This window comes from Musa acuminata, chromosome BXJ1-4 (assembly GCF_036884655.1).
Source record: "Musa acuminata AAA Group cultivar baxijiao chromosome BXJ1-4, Cavendish_Baxijiao_AAA, whole genome shotgun sequence".
Classification (NCBI taxonomy): domain Eukaryota; kingdom Viridiplantae; phylum Streptophyta; class Magnoliopsida; order Zingiberales; family Musaceae; genus Musa; species Musa acuminata.
The window spans coordinates 32,005,925-32,030,196 of NC_088330.1; the positions used below are offsets into that span (position 1 = coordinate 32,005,925).

Here is a 24,272-nt window from a genome sequence, read left to right on the forward strand (position 1 = left end):
AGCAAATTGTAATGAGTTGGTCGACGGATGCAAGCTCATGATTGTAACAGATGTTCGTCACATGTTAGAATCTTATTAGATTAGTAAGGCTTTTAGCATCGACATGAAAAAAATACTGCGTGCTGAATATTTAAGTTTCAAAACTTCTTACATATGATATTTCTTTATTTGGAAAAAGCGGGGGGCCGAGAAAACGAACAGCCCCACAAAATGGCTGCATCCGCTGACAATGGCAACTTCATTTCTCTTGAACAAGAGGGCTGTAAACGGGGTACCACATATTGCGAGCTACATACTCCACTGTCTCTTCCTGGGATAATACACAGCAAAGGCACTTTTAAAACCATCTCAATTGCAAGTCCCAACTATCCATTTACCACTCTTGAAACCAAATACTTGACCAAAAAAAAACAGAACATCTATTCAATAATTCTTAGAAAAGAAGCATCTTCGTACCTTTGACATGTGCGAGAGCTCCTTGAGATCCACTTTACCATGCCCTTCGGCAAGGCCTTCAGCAACAGCTGTGCATACCACAGCTGCCCCAACTTGCATCGTAATATGCCTTATACTGGATCAGGATATTATAGGTAAATGTCATTGCAGGATATTTGTAGCGGAAAAAACTGGCTAGTAAAAGGGCAAAACTAAATATGTTAAATGTTGAGTTGGATTAAGTAGAGAAAGTATCAGAATGTTTTTGTTTTTGTACAAGCATTATCATGCGTGCTCCTCGTCAGTTGATACTTTGCACGCCATGAATGTAACTGTAATTTTTTGACTCTTTTGATATGCACACTTTACCTAGAGATAGAAGGGAAGATGACTCCTTGTTGGATATCTTCATCTGTGATATATGACGCAAGGCTGTTTTAAGCAACAATAAGTCAGATATTTTAGTTAGAAAAACTAAGATTGAATCAAATCTAAAAACTGAATGACATGTGATGATAGAAATTTTACATCAGGCCTATATAACTCAGCCCTGTGTACAAACTAGAGTAATTAACATAATCAACAAAAGGAGAATCCAGTAAGCGAGCACCCATGACAAAAAGTTGTGAGGAAGTTCAAAAGTGTGCAGACTTTTCCAGAACATGGAGAATAAGTTTTCATGCTGAAGGCGATGAATGTTGAACATCCATTCAAATAATAATGCACATACATCTCAATCACCAAATATCAATTATAAGCAAACTTTTCTTGGTAGTTAGAGTTAAAAGAGCATCGCTGAACTACCACAGTACCATCCGTAAAAGTTTACAAACCATAGAATTTGTCTATTAACCAATATGCTTACTACTCAAGTCAAAGTATTTGACTATTTTCTAGTTATATCAAATCCAAAGAGTGAACCAACAAGGCTCCCATCTTCCAGAGTATTTCACTATTTTCTAGTTAAACAAAGTCCACCTCAAGAAATTGAATGAAATGCCTTATCACGTGACCTACCCAATTTAACGTGTTCTTCAGATGCAGCATGGAATAAGCAGTTTGTTTTTATTATGAGTTCCTGTCCAGTCATGACTTACCATTCAGATGCAGCTTGAAGCATCCCATCTGAAATAATATGAGCACCTGAAAGAAGAGCGCCTAAACCAATCCTGAAAATTTCTCTCTCATTAGTTATACTTCTCTAATCTTGATGTAAACTAAGACTTTCATCAGAGAATCATACCCAGGAAACAGATACATATTATTTGCTTGGTTGACATAGCCTACTTTACCATTTCCTGAAATTTAAAAAACAACGTAAGAAACAAAGAATCATATGCATCCTAAAAAAATATAGAATTACACAAAAAAAGAGAGTGCTAACCTAAATCTACATTATCAAAAGGGCTTCCACTAGCAAAAATTATATGATCTCCGGAATACTTGAATGCATCCTTGGGAGTGCATTCAGCTGCTCATCATAAAGACAAAACAGAAGATATGCTCTTTAGCCAGAGAATAATTTTTTGCCAAAGTAATTTTTAAATACTGTGTCAGGCTTAGAAACATAACCATTCATTGTGGGATTTGACATAGCAAATATTGCAGGGCGAGAGGCATCAGAATCTTGCATAGCCCTAAGCACCTAAAAGAAAAGTATGTATCAGTTGAATATCATCAAATACTCGATAAATTACACAGTTTCATTCACAAACTAAAGCTTGATAACAATCAGGATTGGTGATAATCATGAAAATCATACAAACAGTCTATTGAGATCACCAGAGTAGGACATCAATTAAGAATGAGAATAACTTAAGGACTGTCAAGCTAATCATGTCATATAGTTGGCAAAACATATCCCACAGTTTTTTGTACATGATTCACCATATTGTCACGGCCTTAGCTGGAATTGCCTAAGGCGTGATGCACCCTTGCACCCAAGACACGAACTTAGCTTGCATTGCCTAAGTCGCGAGGCACCCTTGCGGCAAAGACGCGAACTTAGCTTGCGTTGCCTAAGTCGCGCTTCGCCCTTGCGATATTGCTTGTTCGAACTTACATTTTTACAAGCAAAATGATTCAAAACCAAGGCAAAACAGGCTGCCAAGTAGCTGTACATGTAGATGAGAAAGACGAACGACTCGTTGAACGGAGTTATTGCAGGTGCGCGACGACCGTTCGTGACAATATGTTTAGCTTCCAGTGCTAAGTTGGCAAAACTTACCCCACATTTTCTAGTGTCATGTATTGACCTTACTTTTCTGCTATATCATTTTGGACAAAAGCATATGCAAAAACATCCCCCTTAACTTTTCCTCTGTTTTTTATTTTTTTCATATTATTTTACTTTGTTTTCTGAAAAGCTAATCAAATGATTTAATGTGGTCATCCATATCCTGAATTCTAGTACTAGTTCCAATATCTCATACTTGGTTTGGCAACAGAGAATTCCATTATGAGATGTCAATCAATAATTCAGCATAATTTTATGAATACCCATGAAAAATGACATCAAACCACACCTGATGCAAATCAATAGTAAAAACAAATAAGTGCAAAAGAGAAACTTGCCACACGACCTCAAAGGCACATTTGTTCAGGAAAATCCAAGGTTCGTAATTTCGTATCGTACAAGTGTTTCGAGCTTTGCTCGATACAGTACAAGCGTACCGAGCGGTATGCTAGGGTGTATGACTCGATATGTATGTATGTATGTATGTATGTCGCGTCAGACGAGGACGTCGCCTCCTTTTCTTCTCCTCGTCGCGTCAGACGAGGAGAAGACCGATCTTCTCCTCATCTGCGGCGTTTGACGAAGGTGTTAAAGGTCACAGACGCCTCCAACCGTCGGCGAAGAACGCGGTAAAGGCCATAGGCATCTCCGGCCTTCGGCGAAGAACGCAGCAAAGAAGAAGCCGAGCCACTGCCTCCCCGTTACCTTCTGGATCAGGATTATCGAGGGAGGGCAACGCCGGATCGAAAAGTGTTAAGGTTCTCCCGATTCTCCCTCTTCTTCGAGCGTCTTCTCCCTCTTTTTCCTCGACGCTTCTTCTTCCCTCGCCGCAGCCAGGTTGATACCGTCTGGTAGCGGGTGGTATCATTCGAAATTAAAATCCTTGGGAAAATCTACACCTTTCTAAGCACCACATGTAAGCTTATCCCATCAGCAAAAGATACTGTAGAACTCCAGCAACTTAAAAAGAGTCTAGACAAATACAAAAATGCGAGGTTTTGAAGGAGACACAAATTAGCCCCATAATCCAATAGAGTAAAACCTTGCATGCCTAATGTGGTAAAGGCTTCATCAGTTTATCGCACGACACTGAGCTCGAATCCCACCTTCGCTACTTATCCTATGCAATAAAAAAATGAAAAGAAAAGAAAGATAATGATCATTCCATGAGCTACTATAACATTTTGGTTTGGTAGGTCCACTATGATGTCTGTACCTAGTATGACTTTTAAAATACCTCTTCTTGAGAAAGTCTTACTATTTTAGGCCCCATTTCTACGCACTATTATCTCAGGATCAATTCGTACAAGATTGTAATCAATAGAAACTATATTTTGGAAGACAAGATACCTACGAGTCTTTAGGTTCTGATTCTGTTCACCTAAAATTTCTCCATGGATAAAAATATATTAGAAGCAGAACAAATTTTGACCAAAAAAATACTCTTAAAATGCATCATGGTCAATATTCCTAGATGATAGATCTGAATCATTAATTTTTAATAATAAAATACAATGAAATTATGTTGTGAGCTTGTAGAACATTTTTTGATGCATTGCATATAGTTTCTAATAAATACGAGAAAAGGTACTTAGTATTTATGCATTGTATAGAGTTTCTAGTAAATAAGAGAGATGGTACTTAATAGAGCACAAAAATGAATTTATTCTTTCCAGTGATTTGAAAAGGCGCCCGAGCGCTCACCTAAGGGCTCGAACAAGGCGAGGCTCGAGAGCCTCGCACAATTGCCGAGCGACGCGCTTCAGGGAAGCATTGCTTGGGCGCTCGTCTAAACCCAAGCGATGGGTGCCTCAAGTGAGTGCCCAATTGAAGGCGAGTAATCAAATCAAATGGTCAACTCTAATTCGACTGAACAGTAACTTAGTTGGTTCGATCGAACCAACTAAGCATAGTAAAAAGTAATAGTAGGGCTTTGTTGACTGCTTCTTTGTGTTGCAGGGCGTCTTTAGGCTCCCAACTAGCTTCTGTTCGAGGAAGCTTTCGCCACTTCACTAAGTACTCGATCTGCTTTGCTCCGTTGTGTAGCTTTGTCTTGCGATCCGCTAAAATGGTTTCAACTCGCTTATTATAGGAGGCTCTGGTGGAGGTAGCTGAGTTGGAAGACCTCAGGAAGCATCTTACGTATCTGAGTAGTAGGTTTTCAAGTTGCTTGTGTGGAAGACATTGTGAATTTTGAACCACGCCAACAGTTGCAACTTGTAGAAAACATTACCTACCCTGTTAATAATTGGGAAGGGTCCTTCATACTTCCGCACCAATTCCTTGTGCACTTTATTTCTAAAGAACTGGAGTGATACTGGTTGGAGCTTTACTAACACCAAGTCACCAACTTTAAACTCCTGTGGTCGCCTTCCCAAATCTGCCCACTTATTCATCTTTTTAGTCGCCTTCTCCAATTAAGCCCAAGCACTATCTGCATTTCGATACCATTTCTTAACAAAGTGATATGTTGACAAACTACTCCCAATATAACCGATCACTAAGCTGTGATGAGTCAACGACTGCTATCCCGTAATGATCTCAAAGGGGCTCTTGTTGGATGCAGAGCTCTATTGTAAGTTGTAGAATAATTAGACTATGTCCAACAACTTCACCAATCCCATTGGTTGGCACTCACGTAGTGGAGAATTGGTGTGGAGGATTGTGGAGAAGTATAACTTAAATCCCAGCAATTTGAATAGCTTGGTCCAGAATCGTCTTAAGAACCGTGTCTCGATTGCGGATGATATTATGCAGGACTTCCCAATACTTCACCACATTCTTCATCATCAACTTAGCCATCTCCGTTGAGCAGTATAGGGGTGCAACAATGAATGTTGCATATTTTTAAAACCAATCAACCACCATGAGTATCAATCCGAATCTCCCTACTACCGGCAAGCTTGATATGAAGTTCAAAGAAATGCTCTCCCACAACTTTTCTGGTATGGGCAACTCCATAAGTCCCACCAACTTCTGTTGCTCTACCTTATCTTGCTGGCAAGTAAGGCACGTCCGAACATATTCCTCCACATCGATCCCCATCTTCGGCCAATCGAAGGCCCTCTCTACGAGTGCCAACATTTCGTGAATACCCGAATGTCTTGCCCAAAGGGAATCGTGACACTTTCAAAAGTTCACACCTTAAATTGTCCGCTCGACGAATAAAAACCCTATTCCCTTTGGTGTAGAAGAGTCCCTCTTAGACCCAAAATCATTATGCCTTGCCCTATTTGATCAGTTATATCAGGATTACTGTCTGGGGATCACCATACAATCCATCCTTGATCCTGGAAAGAAAGTTGGAGTGTAGCTGACTTGCTTGGCCTCCGCCTTCCAATTGCATGGCATTCGCTAGCTCCACTTTCCTGCTCAATGCATCAACCATAACATTTGCTCTTTCGAACTTTTATTTCATCAACATATCAAATTCAGCTAGGAAGTCCTACCATTATGTTTACTTTAGAGAGAGTTTCTTTTAAGTTTGGAAGTTGCTCAACGCGATGTTGTCCGTCCTTAGCACAAAACACATTCCAAGAAGGTAGTGCCGCTAAACTCATAGACAGTGGACCACCGCTGTCATCTCTTTCTCGTGCACCGGATACTACCGCTCAGTCTCGTTAAGCTTGCGACTCTCGTAGGCCACCAAGTGACCTTCCTACATAAGCACTCCCCCAATAACGTTCGAAGCATTTGCATAGACATCAAAAGGCTTCTCATAGTTCAGCAATTGAAGTACCGGTTCTTCCAACTCAGCAACCTTTAGGTCTTGGAATGTCGTTTTACATTTGTTTGACCATCGCCAAGGCTGCTCCTTCAGCAACTTCGTCAATGGAGCTACACACTTCGAGTACCTAGCTATGAAGCGTCGATAACCAAGGAAGAATCTCAACTTCGGTACCTTCTTTGGTGTTCGCCACTCCGCCACACCCTGTACCTTCGATTTGTCCATCCGAATGGAACCTTCACCAATTCGATGCCCTAAAAATAAAATATGTGTCTGAGCAAAGTAGCACTTCTCCCTTTTCACGAACAAAGTGTTCTCCCTGAGAACCTTGAAAATTGTTTGAAAGTGCTCGACATGCTCTTCGAGCGTTTGGTTGTAAACGACGATATCGTCCAAGTAGATGACCATAAACTTGTCCAGATACTCCTTGAATAGTTGGTTCATGAGAGTGCAGAATGTGGCCGGACCTATTTAGAACTAAAACTATTGTCAAGTGTCAACTACTGTTACCATATAATAAACTAAAACTAATATTAATCCTTAACACCATTGACCTATTTAGCAAGGTTCGATGTACCGTACCGTACCGGCGTTTCGACCCGAGCTCAGTACGGTACCGGTGTGCTGGGCGGTACATCAAGGCGTACCGAATAATTTTTTATTTTTTTTTCATACTATAGCAGTGCTAAAGTATAGTACTGTAGCACTGTAGCGGTACCGAGCGGTCCGCGTACCGGTAACCTGTCGGACCGGTACGAGCGGTACACTTCGATACGGCAGACCTTGCTATTTAGAACTAATTCTAATTTAAAATTACTAATCTTTATTTAGCATTATTAATCACTATTTAGAATTGTTATTAGTCCCTATTTAGCACTATTAATCTCTAGTTATTTAGAACTATTATTGGGATTTCAGGATTAATGGCAAGTGTACAAAGCAATTCAGAAGATTCATCAAAAAATTCAAGAAAGGATCCTGCTTGGAAATACGATTATCTAAAGGATCATAAAGATCCTAATACAATTGCATCTTGTGTGAGAAGACCATAGAGGTGGCATTTTGTGCAAAGCAATATCAAGTAAGGAACTTCAAGAATGCATTAGTATGCAAGAAGTGTCCACCTAATGTAAAAGAAGAATTGCTGGCTTGTATGATTGAAAAAAAGACAAAAGAACAAATCTTATGGGATTTTACCAAAGGATGATGTTCAACATATTAAAGATGATGAAAAAGAAGTTTATTCGGAATGTGTCAATGCCAGTAGGAAGAGTATAAATAAAAAAGGAAATGAAGTCCAAATTATTAAGAAGAATAAAAAGGGACAGATGAACTTATATATATATATATATATATATATATATATATATATATCAAGGATCATAGAAGCAATAAGATCAAACAGGAGCAAAATTAAGGCAAACAAATATAAGTGATACTTGTGACAAATATGGTGATCAGATTATTACCTAGCAGGCAGTACACATCACTATGATCAGTATTTAAATCCTTGGTTCCACCTATATGTTTTAGATAAGTAAAGGTGTAAACCATCATGATAGGAGTACAAAAACATGCCATGGGTAATTCACTATCAACTTTATTTATGTCAATCAAACCATGCTCAAGTCTGCTCTATTCAGAAACCAAGTGAAACTCCAACAAGTAAATGGTGCCAACAAATAACTCCTACATGTTTAAGCTTCTATCTCCTGCTCTTTTGTATATTTTTATCAAAAAGTTTCATGTTATGTTAGACATGGATAGATGTAATCCCCGGACAATAGACAAAATGTCTCAACATGATCATGACTCAGTGCTGATACAATGATGATGACCAGATCCCTGAGAATAGTTATGATCGGGTGATATAGCAAGTCATTGCAAGACCAAACAGACCAGATTTTCATCAGCATCATGCATATCAAAGAAAAAATGCTATAGTACAATTTCATCATCAGCATTTTTTATTAAAATACATTCAACATACCTCCTCATTGAAGATACCACCTACTCCTGACAAACCTAAAAGCACATGGGGCTTCACTTTTTTGACCTACAATAATGATCCATTAACATTAGACAGTATCTAATAATAATCAAAATTAGTATATTACAAGCTGTTTATATTAATTAAGTTAGCAAAATTAAAATGCTTGCATATTAGAAACAAGTCTAGCTGAATATTATCATCTTCCACAATATTATGTAAGCCATGCAGCCAAGCGTAGGACAGAGTACAAGATGAGACTCATCAATAACTTACTACTTCCAGTAGACTAGCACCTTCTGTGAGTCCCTCAGCTTCTTCTGGACCATAGCCTCGAGCAAAAGGAGCAGCAGCAGGATCAATGTCCTTCCTGTACTTTGTAATGAGACCCTATAGAGAGGGTTTAAATTGAAATTCAATATATACCTTCTGAAGATAATTCCTTATCAAATCATAAATGGATAATGGCCGTAATATAAAGAGCCAAGCTTTAGGCCACTAAATCTTAGAACTTTAATTTGATAAAAATGCAACCTACAAACTGATTTCACATAAAATATAAATAAATTAAGATAAATTCATTTCTAGCAGTATATTCACATGATATTCAGAGTAGGATTTATAAAATAATCTTTGGAAGATAATAAATCACTGTCATAAGTCAGAATTTTTCAGGATATAAATGTTATCCTATACATCATAGTTGAATACATTGACTGGATAGAATTTTTCTCTAAATTTAAGTTTATCCTAAAAGGTTTGACTCTGCAAGTTGCCAAGCCAGAAGGATCTTCAGAAGGCGATTGAAAGTGAGAAATGGTGAGACAAATAAGAATGAAAAAGTTCAAAGGCTTGCTTTGTGGATATATTCAAGCCCTGGATAATGGCTTTCAAAAACTAACATGTAAAGAAATATAAGTGATCTCACCATTCAACAATTTGATTCAACTTAATAAGAGTAGTTTTAACTTTTAAGTAGGCCAAAAATTTTGTACATGCAAGCAGTGATTCATTTGCAACAGAAGCTCTGCTACAAGGTGTCTGTTTCTACTGAGTTTAAACCTCATGTAGCTGGCTAATAATCTAATCCTTTTTTTCATGTGAAATGTTTACCCTGTCAAGATAAACTAAAACAAAAGCTAATCAATTTTCTAAGACAATGTCAACTGGATTAGAGGGTAAACTCATCAACAACAAAAATTTGGAAATGCATTTACAGAATTAACAATACAATCAGCATGCAGTTAAGAAACTATAACAGAACCAGACATTTTTGTCAAGCAGCCAGAACTGGTTTGCTTCCACATTTCCACTGCTTCCACACATTCTAGAAATAGCCTTTTTAGCCATGTTGAGCACACCTATTCCTGCACTGCAGATGAAAGACGGTTAACGTCAGATGATGAAAGAATATGCTATAGAAACATAATATCTTGATGCCATGCCCAAGCAAGCATCAGGCATAGCATGAAAAGTACAGGTAAGATGGCATCAAACTGGATATGGTATGGATTGGATCAGAGTAAGCAAAGTGCTAACTGAATTCAAACATGAAAAATCAGGATTTTTTTTCTCTTTTACTAAACAACATATTGATCTCATTGCACAATGGTCAACTCAATGCTCTGATACACCAGGAAGTTCTTCAACAGGAAGGTCTTCAACAGTCATTATTTCTATCCAACTGGTTATACTTGTTCATCCTAACATGCATAAGACATTCGTCTGAAATAAAATCTTTATCAGGAACACATCACTTGTGGTAACTATTAACATCTATTTAAGTGCAAATGCAATCATCAGATTTCTTACATACCTTCCAGCTCCTACCACAACAATCTTTTGCTTCACAAAGTCCTTCAGAGGTCGTCCCTGTGATCTAACAGCACCAAGTAGTCCAGCTAGAGCAACACCAGCAGTTCCCTGATTAATGTACGCATTTGGCATAAAGAAAATTGTCAGTACACCTCTTCTAACATGATCAACCTTTGCTGCAACTTTAGAAATGTCAGACAAAAAAACAGCAAGTTAAATATAACCTGTATATCATCATTAAACATGCAAAATCTTTGACGATACCGCTGGAGAGTTTCAAATGCCCACTTCATTTGGAAGTCCTCAAACTGAAATGTTGAGAACTCATCATGCAACAAAACCATCACTATAGGTTTGCTTAGGAGTATATCTTCTATGTCATTCACACCTGTATGACTGCCTTTGGCCAACGTGCAAATGCAGCTTCCATAAATTCATCAACAATAGACAAGTACTCATCTCCCTCCAGCCTAGGCTGTCGCAGTCCCAAATCTAAAGAGATAGTACAGTCAAAATTTGTCAGACTGCAGGAAAGTCGATACCAAGTAACTTTCATCTAACCCATGGTGCAAAACTAAACAAGAGAATTTTTTCCAACAAAATGAATTTAAACCACTCTATGCCAGGCAGTTCGAGGCATTATAACCACGAAAGTCACTTTCTTGCTTGACAAATGAGACATGAAAATGCTAAGGTAACAATTTATGATCAAGATAGTTCTGCTGATCATAGAACATTTGTGATCCAAAACATGAAAACAAATGATCCAACAAGCCTAACAGAAAAAGGAAATGAGAAAAAAAAAGATATACATGTCATTACCTTCTCTAGCAAACTTTCGCCTACCAACATTAGTGTGTACACTACAAACTTCAGTTGATTATATTTCATTAAACTATGGTACCCTACAAAAGATTTAGACTGTGAATATGCATAAATATCAATATATATATATATATATATATATATATATATATATATATATATATATATATATAATAAATAAAATGAGATCCACATTCCAGATAAACATTTTTTATTCTGATCAAACAATCCAAAAAATCCTAACCTTACTGTATCACTTTCCAAAATTTGTAACATTCCGTGTTCTTGTTCTACTTCCATGTACCAGATCAAATAGTGCTCTAGCAAACATAATCTAGAAGATCAAACCAATAAAAATAATTACCAAAGCACCAATCAGGTTCTATTATAGTTGTGACCAATTATTTATTCCCATGGCACATCGCCATGTCGGTTTATGGTCTGAAATGGTAAGTGCTATTATCATGTGTCCAGCTGACACAAACATGTCAAGGATATGAAATGGAAATGGAACAATAAGAAGAAAAACAAGGAAAGAAAATCAATAACAAATACACTTCCAAGTGGTGGAGTGAGACTTGTATTGTACTAGTGAACCAAAGAGACAAAAAGAATGTCACTGCAATGTCGACAAATAAGGACTGATAAACGTGTATTAACTGGTACTTTCATGGTGCAAGTTTGCCAACACAAGATTCCATGATTCCCACATTGCATGGTTGTATATTTTATTTGAAAAATATTCTAGGAAGATGAGAGAATATACTTGAGATACAAAAATCATTTACAAATAAAGCATTCCTAAAATCCAGATGAGGGTGAGCATTAATGCCTAGCTTGCAAGTAAATGGGTAAATTAGCTGACAAATTAAGGTTCCATGTCATGCATTCTTGCCATGTAACAAAACATTTTAGCAAGAAAATGACAAGTATTCTTTGGTCTGCTTCTGGCACATAAAAACAGATCGAACAATCAAGTGAGGCAACAATCAAGCGTCTGCAGAAACTGGATCTGAATCAAAGCATGTAATGTGGCATAGATGGAGATCATAAGAAGAATTCATGAAAGCTGGTAAATATTTTCCTTATAAAAATTAATAGCATAAAAGAACCAGAGCAGAAATTTTGGCTCAAAGAATTCCAAGTTCCATGTTGGTATTTAAAATGAAAAAGGGAAATAATGCTCTTTAGTAAGGCTCTACAAAACAATATTTGCTACCTTTCCACTAGAATAGGCACGTAACTTTCATTTCATATCATGAATTTGCATTTGAAAATATATAAAACTTTTTAACATGCTACACTACAAAGATAGAGCAATTTCTAATGTCAGAAATTGGATGAGAAAACAAAGAAGCATCTGCAGATGTAAAGAAAAGAAAATGCCTAGTTGGAGACATACAATTGTTTGCTATCCTTTCATAACTTGGAGATAATTTCTTACTCCAAGAATGTTCTTTTGGCTACTCATGTCATGATTCTCTTTTCCAATATCTATTCAATCTAGCATTCATTTTGGCATTTTAGCATCTTTTCTATCTGTGAAATTTTCACTGAATTGAAATCATAAATTGGTGTAAGTTGCAGATTATACATGCATAATAAGTGCTACTTGGCGAATTTAATTATCAAGCTAATTCTACTTAACCTGGAAAAACTAATGATGGTTTAACCTAAGGAGGATATAAGTTTGAATATTTGTTGAGGTAGTGCCTACATATTCATCCATAGCAATTCTCTAGAAGGAATCTTCCCCTCCATAAATATAACAAACAAATGATCTGGATAAAGTCAAGGAATTTCATATTTGAACCATAAGATGTATGTGGAAATGTATGGAAACAATGATAGTCAAGTCTTTTGCAGCACCCATTTTAAGGAAAACAAAAGTTGCATCCTCACGAAAGAAGAAAAAGAATACATGTGAAAAAGAATAGAGGTGAACAATATCATTTCAATTTTATACAGCAACCAACCATAGTACCATATATAATTTATATTATTTGGAATCTTAACTTTTTTTTCTCAATGGTTTTCAGCATATTTTGCCAAGAAATCTCAACAAGCTACCATGGACATTCCAAAAATGTGGGTCCCAGTACATGGTCAGCTGAGCCTTTTAATAAGGTCAAATTGGCCGTTTGACTTGCCATTAGGAGCAATCCAATACAGTTTTTGGATTCATTCAAACCCATAGGCACAACATCTTGATCCTCGCCAACGTTTAAGTCATGGTCTAAGATCCATACTAGTTGTTAACTAGACCCACATGGATCTGGTATGTACCGGTGTAATGGCACATGGTACACCAGCATACTGATCATCACAAACTAAACAGAAAGGAGAGAAGAGGGGAAGAGAAAGAAGTGGAGGGGATATCAGCAGAAAGAAAGGGAAAGAGAGAGAGGAGAGAGAGATAAGCATGGGAGGAAAGGAAACAAGGGATGACTGTAAAATGACGTCTGAAAGTTCAAAACAAAAAACAAAGATACTAGGTGGTGGCTTACCACCTGGTATCTTTAGTTTTAATCATTAATGCCCAGTTCCTTAAGGTTACCACCCAGTAACCTCTGTTTTGAACAGATATTGTGAAATCACCTGGTCTGCATCCTGTTTGCTGGTCGAACCGATAAATGTTGGTTGATATATACTGGTTTAACTGGTTTTTGATTCATTGTCCTCGTCAACATGCTTGGAGAGCATAGAGAGGCCGATGCAGAGGTCAATGCAGCAAGTAATTGTCTGTTTTTCACCAGTTTTCTTTGCAGTGGTTTTTTCTTTACTTTTTTATCACCCTCAGAGGTGCCATATTAGCAGCATGTACCATATGAGTTGCCAACCAAACCACAGGTGTCATGCACTAAAATCCTTAGTGCATCTTGGAACATAGCTGAATCAACCTATCATCCATTATTATGTGCTTCACTCTAGTCAAATCATCTTCAAAATCAGTTTCAAATTAAGTTTTCACTTCATCATAAGTTAGACACCCAATGAATAGTATATCTGTAGAAAATCCCATGATTAAAGGATTCTAAATCTCTTAATCAAGGAATTTTATAATCCCATAATTAAGGAAATGAATTAGTATCATATCAGCATCAAATCAATTTACTCAAACATATGGTGTTGACTATCAAAAAACATTTGCTCCATTTGCAAAACTAAATACTATTCGAGTATTGTTATATCTTACAGTTAATTTTGAATGGCTTTTACATCAATTATATATGAAAAAGACCTTTCTCAAAGGAGAACTGGGGGAAGAAGTATACATGGATCTATCACCCGACTTTTAGAATTTGTAGGGCTCAAATAAGGTATGCAAGCTTAGAAGATCTCTTTATGGTCTCAAGCAATCACCACTTGCACGGTTTGAGAGGTTCACAAGGTCAATTTGTTGTCATAGTTATACTCAAAGTCATTCAGACCATACAATATTCTGTAAACACTCATATAAGAGAGATATTGCTATTCTTATAATTTATGTGGACGATATTATCCTAACAGGCAATGATGTCTCAGAATTGGAGAAATTGAAACACGTCCTAACAAAGAGTTTGAGATTAAAGACCTTAGACAGCTAAGATATTTCTTAGGCATGGAAATAGTAAGATCAAAGAATGAGATATTTGTTTCACAAAGGAAATACACCATAGACCTTCTAAAAGAAACAGAGATGCTTGGTTGTAAACCATAGGACACTCCAATAGATCTCAATCATAAATTAGGATGTCCTTCTCAAAGAGCCATGGTTGATGCAACCAAATATCAGAGATTGGTAGGTAAGATGATTTACCTATCTCATACTTGCCCAGACTTGATATTTGCAGTGAGTGTAGTAAGTCGATTTATGCATTCACCACATGAAAAACATTTAAAGGCAGTATATATGATCCTTATATATATCTGAAAAGAACTCCAGGCAAGGGATTATCATTCAAAAAGGACAATCATATAAGAACTGAGGCCTTCACTGATGCTGATTGGGCAAGATCAACAAGTGATAGGTGATCAACTTCAGGATATTGTACATTTGTTGGAGGTTATTTGGTGACTTGGAGGAGCAAGAAGCAGACAATTGTTGCTAGAAGCAGTGCTGAAGCAGAGTTCAGAGCAGTAGCACAAGGTATTAGTGAACTCTTATGGCTAAAAATGCTTCAAAAAAAATTACGAATACCCACTAAAACTCCTATGAGAATATACTATGACAAAAAGGCTACTATCAACATTGCTCATAATCCAATGCACCAAGATAGAACAAAGTATGTTGAAGTAGATCAACATTTCATAAAGGAGAAAATCGAAGAAGGAATTGTCTGCATGTCTTACATTCCTACAAAGAAGGAACTAGCAGATATTCTTACCAAAGGGCTTCAAAGATCTTCTTATGAGGATCTAACTAACAAGCTGGGAATGATTGACATCTTCGAGGCAGCTTGAGTGGGAGCGTAGAAAATCAAAATCCCATGATTAAAGGATTCTGAATCCCATAATTGAGGGATTTTATAATCCCATAATTAAGGAAATGAATTAGTATCAAATCAGCATCATAATTAATTATTATCAAAATTAAGGGATTCTCAATCAGTATCAAATCAGCCTATATTATAAGAAATGAATTAGAATGAAATATTTTATAGAATCAATTTTCTTAGTTGTACAGGTTGTAATCAGCCTATATGTCTTCCTTTGTATACAGAAAAGATCAATGAATGAGAAAAATTATATTCTCTTGTGTTCAATATCCATTGTGGTGAATTGTTGGTTTATATCTACTTTGAGCCTAAGAAATGGTTAAAATTTTGAAGCTCCTAAATGCATTATTAACGTATAGTATTCTACACAAAATTACATGAATAATTAGACTAATGTCCATGCAAAACTATCAAGTATTACTATGCACTATGACCAAAAACATGCATACGATATTTAGATATGAAGTTGACTCGAACCATAAAGAAGAAAACTGCATTTGTACATTTCAAAGTTTCACACGTAATTTAGAAAAAAGGAACAGATCCTTGCATATGTACGCACAAAGATTATCTTCAAGAAGCTTCTGATTATTGGTCCCCATATCCAACATAACTGGAAGTATCTGCCACGATGATAAATATGATTAATCATGAGTTTGACTATAGAATTAGCACTATTGCTAAACACCAATGATGACAAAACCAAGGAGATATAAGGGATGAAATTGATCAACTGTAGCTGGCCCTGTATAGGGAGATATCAAGCATATAATGCTCATAATGTGCATACAGAATTTCAGGGGTACCTACTTCTCCAGGCAGCAGAAACTCAATACACATATGGTGAGGAGCTGAATAAAAACTTACCTTTTGTGGATTGATTCCAGCAGCTGCAACATAGATGTCAAGTTTTCCAATGGGGATTCCAATACCTTGAACTCCAAGATCACCAAGACCAAGAATACGGCTCCCATCTGTCACCACTATCATGTCTACCTAAGACCAATAGGATAATCACATGATAAAAAAAAATAAGACGTCTGGTTTTTATTGCAAGCTTGGCTAAAAAAGTCTAAAATTATAAACATTAAAAAACGAAAAGAATATAAAAACATATATACTTTTTGCATAAGAAGATATTAAAGTATTTTTTCATCATCAACTACAAAAATCAGGTGCCAGTCAAAAGCTTCCTAAACAAATATGGACGTCGATTTTGATACTAATTAAGATTTGATAAAAAGACAGAGTACAAAAGAAATTTTGAAATTAGAAAAACAAGAAATTCAAAGTTTAAGATTCTAAATGTGCAATCCAACATGGCTGTCTATGCCAACTGGGTTTCAATCATTGAACTATCAAGATACTTCAAAGGTATTGAACAAGTAGGCACTCAAGAAAACTAAAACAGTAATTAGCTGTATTGCCCAGTAAACCCTTTTGAGCATTAGAAACATTAATGTCATAGTCATCTTTCTTTATTTTTTTATGTTCCTAAAACAAAAAATTGTAAAAGATAATTAAACTTCATTACAGATCCGTTCCTGCACTATCATCATGCTTTTATAAGCAGGATTGCACTCAGATGGGCCAAGCCAAACCCAACCTGCCTTCGAGAAGGCTTGGGCTGCAAACCAACATGCTGCACCAACAGCTGCAATGTAAATTGGATAAGCATCCCTGATGAGAAAGTTATCTGTCTCACTCTTGACCAAGTGTTGTTGAAAAGGTTTTGAAATTTAACTAGTTCTGCCATAATTAATCCATATTAGAATAATTAAAATTATATGAAAGAAAACACTGCATGTGATTGTACATGCTCCACAGCCGCCCTAATACTAAAATGAGATCGTTGCACAAGAGAAGCAGGTACTATCAGTAAATCCAGATTAGATTTGTTAGCACCATGTTGAAATTGGATGTGGTAGTACCACATTAATCTCCAATGAACTTAAGTTATAATTTAAGACTACACTGTATATTTGGTGCCTACAGACTGTAGGCAGTATGTGATAGAGAACAAACTTAACAGCTGTACAGCCAGACAGAGAGCAGGACCATAAACTTCTCTTTTCCTTGTTCCTACCTCTTTGCCTTCTTTGTTTCTCATTATTTTATTTTATCTTCTCTTTTACTTTTTGCTCTTCCTCAGAATATTTTCCTGCCAAATATTGGCCAATTCTCCACTTATATGTACTTAAATGATAAAATTCTTATTGTGGCTAGCAGGAATTACAGCACAATACAACAGCATATATAGCCAACCGTAGAAGAAAAAGCTGCAGAAACATTACAATTCAATATAAAAAGGGTTGCATGATCACGCTACAGACTGTAGGCAGTATTTGATGGGAGAACAAATTTAACAGAAGTACAGCCACACAGAGAGCAGGTCCATAAACTTTTCTTTTCATTTTTGCTACATTTTTGCCCTCTTTGTTTCTTATTACTTTCTTTTGTCTTCTCTTTTACTTTTAGCTCTTCCTCAGAGTATTTTCATGCCTTATATAGGCCAATTGTCCTCTTATCTGTACTTAAATGACAAAATTCTTATCGTGGCTAGTGGGAATTACAGCATATTACAACCATATATATAGCCAAACATAGCAGAAAAAGCTGCAGAAACATTACAATTCAATATAAAAAGGGTTGCATAATCATGCTACAGAAACATGGTTACACCACCAACGACAACAACAACAAAAGGAACTCACTCCAAAGATACAAAAGGCAGCTTCAAAATAAATGGAGAAAGAAACACCAAATAGACCTTTAATTGTTATAATTAATTGAACACAATTAAAAGCTATGTCAAACAAACTGTTCAGAAAGACGTATAACATGAAGGTCTCATTTTGTATGGGTTGTAATCCTAGGATTTCTTGAAACTTTTCAAAGTAACCATCCAAATTCCAAAATTGGATTGTTCCAAGTATCATGTAATAATTAAATTGCATTTTACTGGGGGATTTCAAGCATGGGATATGTTGTTCAAGATTTATAAATTGTGGGATTTTAGAATTCCTTGGAACTTGTTTCCTAAAATTTGAGATGCAGTGTCTGGAGGATGCAATATAGGAGACAATTATGAGGGGCAGGCTCAAATCACTACAAAATTTCCATACCAAATGACCTTTGGAACTAAAATGCAGTTGGTATTATGGATGGTGGGATTTAGATAATGCTAAGTATAAAAATTGAGGGTAGAAATTCTTGTGTTTTACTTAAGCAGTGTTTGTCTAAATTCCACAATTTTCACAGGACCATGGTAGATGAAGCCAAAATATTGTGCGACATCACCCCTTTTATAGTCTCATATTAAGATTTTAGCACAAGCAGCTACTTTGATATAGTTTATCACATGGTAAACAGTTTTGTCCCTTCTTCCAATAAAATGTCTAGTCAATTTACTCTATTCTCGCAGTTAATAACATGTTAAGCTATTATTACAGTGACTAATATGCTAAATATCATTACAAATAATTTGAGCAATTTCAGACTTAGTTTCAACAAGCTCATGAAGGATTATAAACTAACAAATTTATGGCTTGGTTTTGCAAGTTTCTTAAAAATATACATCCTACAAAAAAATAGCATAACAAGTTCTTCTGAAAATATTAATCTTTGTGCTGTATATCAATATCACCTAATCACTAGAACTAGTAGACTAATTATTTAATGCCTCTCTTCTCATAATTGTTGAGTATAAATTAAAATTTTCCCGTTTAAATTTTCTTTAACTTTGTTGTTCAAATAATTGTTAAGCAACAAAAAGTATTTATGGAGGCACATGCCAGTCTGTCAACCATCTCATGCTACAAAGCCTACGTCAACAAGTTTTTCTTGACCAAGAAATGTGGGAAAATATAAGTATTTTTAGGAAATGAATAAACACAGGCACCTGGTGAGATGGCCAATTATATATCATGGACATCATCTCTCCTTTGTCCTTTGCGCTGAAATACATGCCACGTGGACGTCTATATAAGCCACCATAATTTTGACACACCAAACCTACAGTTGGAGTGTAAACAATTGGAGCAAATTCCTTGATGTTATCAATGAGAACCTGAAGAGACCAAATTATAAAAAACTTCGTCAGTTTACTGGATCAACATCCCTTTAAGCATCAAATCATGCAGATTTTATGTTGAACTATGACTAACATGAACAAGCTCACCCTGTAGTACAGTGTCTCATTTCTGTCATGCAGCCTGTTCAAAATCCTCCACTTGGCTAAAGACACAACAGCATCAGATGCACCTCTGGTATTATGCTCTAGAGATCGATATGAATTCACTGATAAAAAGAAGAGGAGAGATAAAAATCCAGAAAATATAGTAAAAGCATAACAAATATATAAAAGCAGATTGGAAACCATGGATACTTCAGTAAGGATCTAAACCACCAAAATAATGATGTTATCTGTAAAATAAGATATATTCAGCTACTTGATTGGATCTACACCACCAAGCTTCACGGTTTGACATAGAATAAAATTATAAATTTTGTTGTTTGGTTAAGTTCGATGAGTTTTGTATAAAATGGCCTAATAGGAATTATAAGAACTAGTATACTTCTCGATATCAAATTACTGAGCAATTAATCCTTTCAATATCAACGTTAACTACAAAGATTATTATATGTAAGCATGTCATTTGTGACCCAAACCAGAAAAAACAATCCAGGTGCAACAAGTTGAGCAATCATTATTAAGGCTAAAATTTGTATCTAACATATTCAGCGGTCAGCACTGTATCATAATTAATGAAGATCAACAAATTGTAGATTATCCTTGATACAATTAAAACAAACATAGACTCATCATAGACTATATAGGTGAGAGGTGTTGTAATATCAATCAGCTTCCCCAATATGGGTAGATCTTCTGTATCCATTTGGTTAACAAGATGCAACACGAACCACTGATCTTGGTACCAAACAAACAGCCTTATCCAACAGGTCCTCTAAACATTCAAAAACACATTTTTTATCATAAACCATGCCAATCCAATCTGAGAATGATCTAAACATTTAAGCTAATAGCTTAGACCCTTTGAATTTTAGGGTTTCAATAAGGAAACCACCTCATGCATGAAGCCAGTTGGTTTGGATGGAGGAGAGGAAAGTGGAACCAGAAAACGAGGCCACAAGACTACAAGAGGACCAATAGTTGTCTATTTTTCAGTGTTATTGGTGGTTTCCTTCTGTCATAGTTGGTTTTCTTTCTTCTTCTTTTTTTTCTCATATGGCGTTTAGTTTCTTAGCACCACAGAGACAGAATGCCTTCATTTTCTTACCTCAGGATTGAAGTATCTGTAGGTACATGTCTAAATAAGACATCAAAACAAGAATGCTTAACAAAGAAATCACTTCTCATCTCAAAAACATTTGGTAACAAGTAATTGAGAATGTCTAGAATTTCCATCAAAGATCTTCATGATGATGTGTGTTTTCAGTGACAAGCATCAAGATGATAGTCATGATTAAATCTAGATAAAACCAAACAAATGACAGTAATACCCATCTTGGCAATCGTAGAAAAATTGTTCTCACAAATAAACCACAAACAAGATTTAACAATGAATCCAGCATCCAATTTCACTCACGATAAAGGGAAGATCCAAAATCTTGGTATGAGTAACTAATGCTCTGTTGCTTTCTTTAGGGTTCAAAAACCCATAAAATCCAGAGGGCAAGTGAGTTTTTAAGATATAAGTAAGATGTTTTACCAAGTGTATGTGCACTAATATAAGCATGCAATATAATTAGTTAGAGAAATTCCCCTAATTATGTTTACTGGTGCTGAATTAGAAAGAATGATGCAACTAAGAGAGCCCAGGTGCAGCATTGTATGTAGCAGATATAACCATCTTCAATGTAAAACAAACAGAAAGCATTCCTACACCTTATGTTACAGCTGTCACATCTAATGAAAAATTCAAGTAGGTCAAACTAACTCAGTTGAATTTTCATCTGAATTCGATTTTTATCAAGAGGGTCAGTTGCATTATGCTTAAGAACACTGAAATTGCAGTTAAATTAATAGTAAGAAAAACATGACTAATAGCAGTATCAACTTACTGTAAGTCAAATAAATAAAGAAAATGAATCTACCTAAGCAAAAAAATTTTACAACTACACTGAAAGTTTACACATGGAAAGAAGAACATAATACTGATCTTGAGAGGTGTGACAACTGATCTAAATGCTGCTGGCATATTCCAAAAAAATTCAGTCACAATAGATCATGAGTTACTCTCTGACCATAAAAAGTCTGCCAGAACACAAAACTACACACATATATGAAGAGTACCTATTCACAAATCTACAAGAATAGATGGAATTAAATTATCATCAAATTCCATACTGTAGTGGCAAAACTACGCTCTGAGCATTCATCTTTTCTTCAAAGTAATTTAGTTGGTTTGGATTGTTCTTCATGCCACCAAATTAATTCATATGCAAATTACAACAAAAAAATTGCATGAAGAAACATGTTCGACAATCAAAGAATGAAAATTTTACATAATTGAATATAGCAAATATAACTAAGAAATTGTCTGACTCACTAAAACGCTCATATTGTTGCTTAAACGATATAACACGAGGAGGAAGGAGACCACGAAGCCCAAGCCGATCTCTTTCTGTCAAAGGAAAACCAGTATCCTGATCCAAAATAAGTTCTAAACGAGTCAACCGTATGCATAAACTGAAAGATCAGTTCAAGTTTGATAATTGTCTTAAGTCAGGGAACTTAACCAAAAGTGCCAATATGTTGAATGAAAAAAAGGATAAATACAAAACTTTTTAAATGACAACTATGGACAACAGAAGTAAAAGTTTTTCCAAATTGTCTCACACTGAACTCCATTGCTCATGAAGCCCGATTTATGATTCTTTAAACAAATCAAGAAAGTAACATATGTAAATCCCTACCAACCAATTCAATTCCAATAAAGTTCACCCATAAAAAAACAAGAAATTACCAAAATAAGGGGAAACAAAGCTGGACTGGAAATAAGTCATAAATGATTTGTCACAACTTGATTGCATAAATTGAAGTTTGATACTTGCCTAAAGTTAATAGCATAAATTGAAGTCAGGGAAAATGCCAACGTTTGAATGTACAAAGATTCATCTAAACCTTTCTAAAAGACAATTATAGAAACCAACAGAAGAAAAAAAATCCTAAATTGTCTTGACGTGGTACACTCCGAACTCCCTGATTGTCGTGAAGACCACATTTACGATTCTATAAACAAATCAAGAAAGTAACAAATCCATGATTCTTTAAACAAATCCCGAAGGTAACCAAACAAAGTTTCCACTGTCCCGTTCAATTCCAAGAAAGATCACCGGGGAAGCACCAAGAAAACAGAGATGGATCGGACCTCATCGACTCGGGGTAAGACCAAGAAAGTGGCAAATCAAAGTGCCACGAACCACTAAAATCCAACAAGCTCTCGCCAAGAAAGCACCAAGAAACCAAGAAAGATCAGCACTAAACCATCAAAAAGAAGGGGAAACAGATCCGGAACGGACCTTACTGAACGAGGGGTAAAGTCAAGAAAGTAACAGATCAAAGTCCGACGAACCCACTGGATTCCAACGTAGATCACCAATGAGTTGAATGTAAAAGGAATTTACTTAAACCTTTCTAAAAGGACAAAACAGAAACCAAAAGAAAAGAAAATTCCCAAAACGTCTCAGCACTCCCTCGTTGTCATGAGACCCAAATCTATGATTCTTCTTGAACCCCAAATCATTGATACTTTAAAAAAACCCCGAAAGTAACAAATCAAAGCCCCCCACTGTCCCGTTCAATTCCGAGAAAGATCACCAAGAAAGCAATAAACAAAAAACGCAACTCATCGACCCCGCGTACGATCAAGAAAGTAACAAACGAAAATGCCCCACTGAATTCCAACAAGCTCTCGCAAGAAACCAAGAAAGATCATCACTAAACCACCAAAAGAAGGGGAAACAGACCCGTAGAGGACCTTGCTGGACCAGGGGTAAGATCAAGAAAGAAACAGATCGAAGTCCGAGGAACCCACTGGAATCCCGCGAGAGGTCACCTCGAAAGCATCAAGAAATCACCAACAAGCACCGGACCTTATTGAACCAAGGGTCGTGGAGGATGTCGGTGCCGCGCTTGTGGACGATGCAAGGCCCTGGGATCGACATCGACAACCGCCGCGCCTGCCGCAGATTCCATGCCGCTCGAGCGAGGTTCCACATTCCGCTGCTTCGATCGTAGAGATCGGCGACGTTGCCTTGCCCTCTTCCTCTCTACTCGGGGCTCCCTCGCCGAGAGCTCTTAAAAATGAGTGGTGGGACTTTTCTTCCCCGTCGTGGGATTTATGAGTAGTGGCGGCCATGGGGAGACATGCCGATGTCTCCCGTTGCACGTACCCGCGGATCACATTAATCTAACGTTTCCTGGCTTCCTATGGGGCCGCAAAACAATTTCAGATGCCTGCCACCGGGCAAAGATATAGTCATCCGCGAGGCATCGCAACGGACAGAATAATGGAACAGATGCGGATTCGTGGAAACCAAGAGACATGATAAAAGGCTTTATTGTCTCATGTCTCATATACTATACATGTATATATATATATATATATAATTCATTTATCATCTTCCGATAAATTGGAATGAAATAATATTTATAATGATTATGTAGCCTTTTATGAAATTTTAGGTATATATGATATTCTTATATTATTCCCACTCGTTATCCTACGGTCTCTTTTCCTA

The 24,272-nt window shown here is 36.5% G+C and overlaps 1 protein-coding gene across 1 annotated transcript; it reads right to left on the reverse strand.

Moving 5' to 3' along the window:
* Window positions 1-62: 62 nt before the first annotated feature.
* LOC103989605 (NAD-dependent malic enzyme 59 kDa isoform, mitochondrial) lies at window positions 63-23,860 on the reverse strand. Its single transcript, XM_009408849.3, has 19 exons — window positions 23,625-23,860; window positions 22,079-22,175; window positions 19,687-19,805; window positions 19,408-19,575; window positions 16,374-16,502; window positions 16,069-16,129; window positions 10,592-10,695; window positions 10,428-10,511; window positions 10,205-10,311; window positions 9,658-9,760; window positions 8,665-8,778; window positions 8,389-8,454; window positions 2,008-2,080; window positions 1,820-1,906; window positions 1,679-1,733; window positions 1,533-1,604; window positions 805-867; window positions 457-571; window positions 63-310 (listed from the first exon to the last, which is right to left on the reverse strand). Exons 1-19 carry the CDS (start codon window positions 23,748-23,750, stop codon window positions 239-241), a joined length of 1,815 nt encoding a protein of 604 aa, XP_009407124.2. The 5' UTR covers window positions 23,751-23,860; the 3' UTR covers window positions 63-238.
* Window positions 23,861-24,272: the final 412 nt, after the last annotated feature.

Coding starts and splice junctions, on each gene's coding strand:
- LOC103989605 (XM_009408849.3), bottom strand. CDS start 23,750: ATGTGGAACCTCGCTCGAGCGGCATGGAATCTGCGGCAGGCGCGGCGG. Junction 22,176..23,624: donor ACGACCCTTGGTTCAATAAG/GTCCGGTGCTTG, acceptor ATTTTGGATCAG/GATACTGGTTTTCCTTTGAC. Junction 19,806..22,078: donor GCAACAATATGAGCGTTTTA/GTGAGTCAGACA, acceptor TCTTTTTATCAG/TGAATTCATATCGATCTCTA.